A 4,282-nucleotide genomic window follows, 5' to 3' on the forward strand; every position below is an offset into this window, starting at 1 on the left:
TAAAGGCACAATAGCTCATCTTTCTCATTTGCACAAAACCTAACCCAGCCGCTGTTATATCTCTATGTAATTGCTGATTTTTTCTTCGATTGCAGGTAAGTATTCGACATATATTTTGTTATACATCATTTGTTTACTTCAATTTGTTGTCAATTTTATAAATAATATACTATATAACCTACTTCAATTGTAGATTAAAAGTCATAGTTAATTTCATGTACAATTAATGATGTCTTTTTCATTGATTATGGGTATGTATTACTCCCTGTTTACATATTTCTGATTTCATCTTGATTATTTAATTTTGATTATACTACTTTTAGCTACTGTTTGGATTAGGTATGCCAAACATGTGCATTTTGTTCTATGAAATTTATTGAAAAATTATGCATAACGTAGATGTCTAACTTAGTTTTTTTTCCGCTGTCATCTTACTCGCAAACTAAAATAAGTTATGACAACCAAAAATAGAGGTTATCGCGGGTGGTCACCAATTGAAGAAACAAAGCTTGTTGAGATTCTAGTAAATATGGTTAATAGTGGTCGATTTAAAGCCGGTAATGGCTTTAAATCGGGATACTTACAACATCTTGAAGAAAAGTTAAAAGAAACATTTCCGGACTCGGGTTTGTTGGGTAAACCCCACATTGAATCAAAGGTAAGGACTATGAAGCGTGATTGGCAAGTTGTTCATGACATGTTTAGTGGTTCTAACACAAGCGGGTTTGGTTGGTTTGATGATACAAAACTTTTGAGTGCTACTTCTGAAGTTTGGGATGCGTACATCAAGGTAAATGCTATATACTTATGGAGTATATGATTAGATATTGCATGGTTTAATGTTAGATAAATTATTCTTGCATTTAACAAAATTATTTTGGCATTGAATAGCATCATAAAGAAGCGGCTAAATGGAGAAACAAACCATTTCCTCACTATAATGAATTGTGTACTGTTTTTGGAAAAGATCGGGCTCGCGGGAGTGGAAGTAGATCATTTGGTGACATCGATGAGGAGACGAATATAGGAGTGCAAGATTCCGATGAAGATGTTCAAGTCGAAGAAAATACAAATACTCCAACTAATGAAAATGTTCAAGTCGAAGGAAATACAAATTCTCCAACTAATGAAAATGTTCAAGTCGAAGGAAATACTAATATTCAAGCTAAAAATGTTTCAAGTGTTCGTAGCAAGAAAAGAAAAAGAAAAGATCAAACTGATCCTTTTGTTGATGGATTGCATGAAGTAGTTAATGTACTTGGTAACACTATAAGCGAAGCGGCTAGCACAATGAGTCGAGACATTGACTTTCAAGTGGATTTAAAAATGAAAAGGGCCAAAATCACTACTGATATTTTCAAAATGTCATCACTTACTCAAGAAGAAAAGTACCAGGTAATGGGAAAGATTAGAAGTGATTCCGATAATGTTGAAGCCTACTGGGATTTGGATGAAGAAAATAGAGAGGGTTGGGTGAAGTATATGTTGAAAGAGTAGTTGGGTTACATGTGGTACGTTTTAACTATATTATGAAACTTTCATGGATTAGTTTTTTGATGCTGTGAATGTTTAGCTAGCCTTTTGGTTTGTGATTATTAGCAAACAAATATTATGAAAGTTGTTTTGTGTAAGGAATGTAAATTACATCAACACTGATGTAAATCTGGTTTGACTATTTTGTAATTAGAAAGCTCCAGTTCTATTTTGATGTCATGGCAGCTCATTTGTGTTTATTGTTTTAGCATCAAAATATATGGTCATAATTCTATTGTTATGTATTGATAAGTAATTGTGGCATATATATATTTTATCAACAAAGGGTAGTTTTGTCAATTAATCAGAAATCCTTTCTAAACTTTTAACAAAAAAAATGTCAACCAAACATGTTATGGGATTTAAAATTCCAGGATTTTAAATCCTTCAGGTTTTCAAATCCCTTGGGTTTCAAATACTGGGATTTCAAAACCTCGAACCAAACGGCCCCTTAAGGGATTTTACGGCAAAGCCTAAAAATCTAGAAATAAAAATATAACTATGGCAAAAACTAAGTTTAAAACTAAAAATTAGCGAAAAATACAAATATTACGCTAAAACAATTAAAAAGGGAGAAAATATAAAAATATACAAAAAGTTGTAAAAATTACAATTTTTATAAAAATATTATTTTTATATTATTTATTTATTAAAACTATTAATTTTACATTAATTAAACTAATTTAACTAAATATATAAATTAAATAAAAAGTAAAACTAATTAATATATTAAAATTAAACCTAATTAGGGTTAAAAGTTAATTAATAAATATAAACCCCGTAATTAATGCTGATTAGGGTTTCTGTCACGTGTGTCAGGGCTGCTCCGCGAGTTGCGGTGCCCGAAGCAGGAAAACTCCGCGAGTCGCGGGGTTCTAAAATTCAACTCAGGTACAGGATTTAATTCGACGCGTTTTTATTTTTTTTTATTTTCTGTATTATGCTTTATATTTTCTGTTTTAAATAAAAATATTTATATAATAAAAACTTATATTTAAAAACTAAAATAAAATAGAACTACTTTATAATTTTATAAATAAGAATCTTAAAACTAGATTTATATATATATATATATATATATATATATATATATATATATATATATATATATATAATTTTTTTTTCTTTTTTGGTTTTTGATTTTATATTTTAAATAAACACAAAATATTTAAATAAAACTTATAATTTTTATAAAATAAAAATAAAGAAACTTTATAAAACTTAAATATTTAACAAAATCTTATAAATATTTATATTTTTGTTTTTATTTTTATATTTTCGAATAATTAAAAACGTATTTTTACAAAAGCGTATTTTAATAAAAGTAAACTAAAAATAAATTTTTTTTTTTAAAAAAATTTAGCGTTACGCTTCCGGCTTTTAAGCTAGATTGTCCCCGGCAGCGGCGCCAAAAATACTTGATGTTATGCTAGGTGTATATAAAATAGCTTAAATTTTGCTAGGAAATACTATTAAATACGATACAATTTTACACAAGATATTTATTTATTTAGAGAATGGATATACTTAAACCTTGCTACAACACTTATAGGCAGTGTACCTAATCGTACAGTAGTGTAGTTTCTAGTAAGTCCGGTTCGTTCCACAGGAAAAATCTTTTAATCAAAGCTTAACGCTATATTAGTTTAATTTATAAAAATACGAATATATATATAAGTAATATTATTATTTTAAAGGGGGGATTTTTACCGTTTAATGACCGGTTTATCGATTTTAAAACTTTAATCGCAGTTAAAACAAAATGTAAAATATTAAATAAATAAAAGACTTAATTTAAAGCGTAAAGTAAATAACGATAATGAAATTGCGAATAATAAAAGTGCGATAAAATAAACTTGCGATAATTAAAAAGTAGGATAATTAAAAGTGCAATTAAATACAATAACAATAAAATAAAATGCGATAATTAGAAGTGCAATTAAATATAAAATAAAGGAAATTAAATATGAAATAAAATAATTATGCTTATTTAAACTTCCGTAATCATGATGTTTGACGTGTTGATTTTAGTTTTATGCCCATGGGTTAATTGTCCTTTGTCCTGGATTATTTAATATGTTCGTCTGGTTTTTGTCCATAACAGTCCATCAGTCATAAATATAAAGTGCGAGTGTCCTCGTCAAATTATCCCTATACCCGAAGTTAAATATTCCAACTAATTGGGGACTTAAACTGTAACAAGATTTTAATACTTTGTTTAATAATTACACCAGGATGTCGACTGAGTGTAACCCAAGGTTTTAATACTTTGTTATCAGTTATGCCAAGTGTCCTTGTACATAATTTCACCCCTGTTTTAATAATTCCATAGACTGTTAATTCATTCCCGTGTCCGGTTAAATGAACGATTATTCGTACATATAAATACCCCGCCCATCGTGTCCGATCGAGTGTATATGGTAATTTATGGGTACGTTCAATTATAAATCTTTATATTAACATTAACAAACTATCATTTAGTTAAACAAATATAAAGCCCATTAATAGCCCATAGTCTAATTTCCACAAGTGTCGTTCTTTTGTCCAAACCCCAATTATGGTACAAAGCCCAATTACCCAATTTTAGTAATTAGCCCAACATCATGATTACTTCGGATTAAATAAGCATAATAATAACTTAGCTACGAGATATTAATGTAAAAAGGTTGAACATAACTTACAATGATTAAAAATAACGTAGTGTTACACGGACAGAATTTCGACTTATACCCTTACAACATTCGCTAAC

The 4,282-nt window shown here is 28.6% G+C and overlaps 1 protein-coding gene across 1 annotated transcript; it reads left to right on the forward strand.

The window, feature by feature from the left end:
* Positions 1-454: 454 nt before the first annotated feature.
* On the forward strand, positions 455-1,497 carry LOC139864537 (uncharacterized protein At2g29880-like). The gene is made up of 2 exons (XM_071853120.1): positions 455-790; positions 892-1,497. Exons 1-2 carry the CDS (start codon positions 455-457, stop codon positions 1,495-1,497), a joined length of 942 nt encoding a protein of 313 aa, XP_071709221.1.
* The last annotated feature ends 2,785 nt before the right edge of the window (positions 1,498-4,282 follow it).

The sequence above is a fragment of the Rutidosis leptorrhynchoides genome, chromosome 8 (assembly GCF_046630445.1).
Source record: "Rutidosis leptorrhynchoides isolate AG116_Rl617_1_P2 chromosome 8, CSIRO_AGI_Rlap_v1, whole genome shotgun sequence".
NCBI lineage: Eukaryota > Viridiplantae > Streptophyta > Magnoliopsida > Asterales > Asteraceae > Rutidosis > Rutidosis leptorrhynchoides.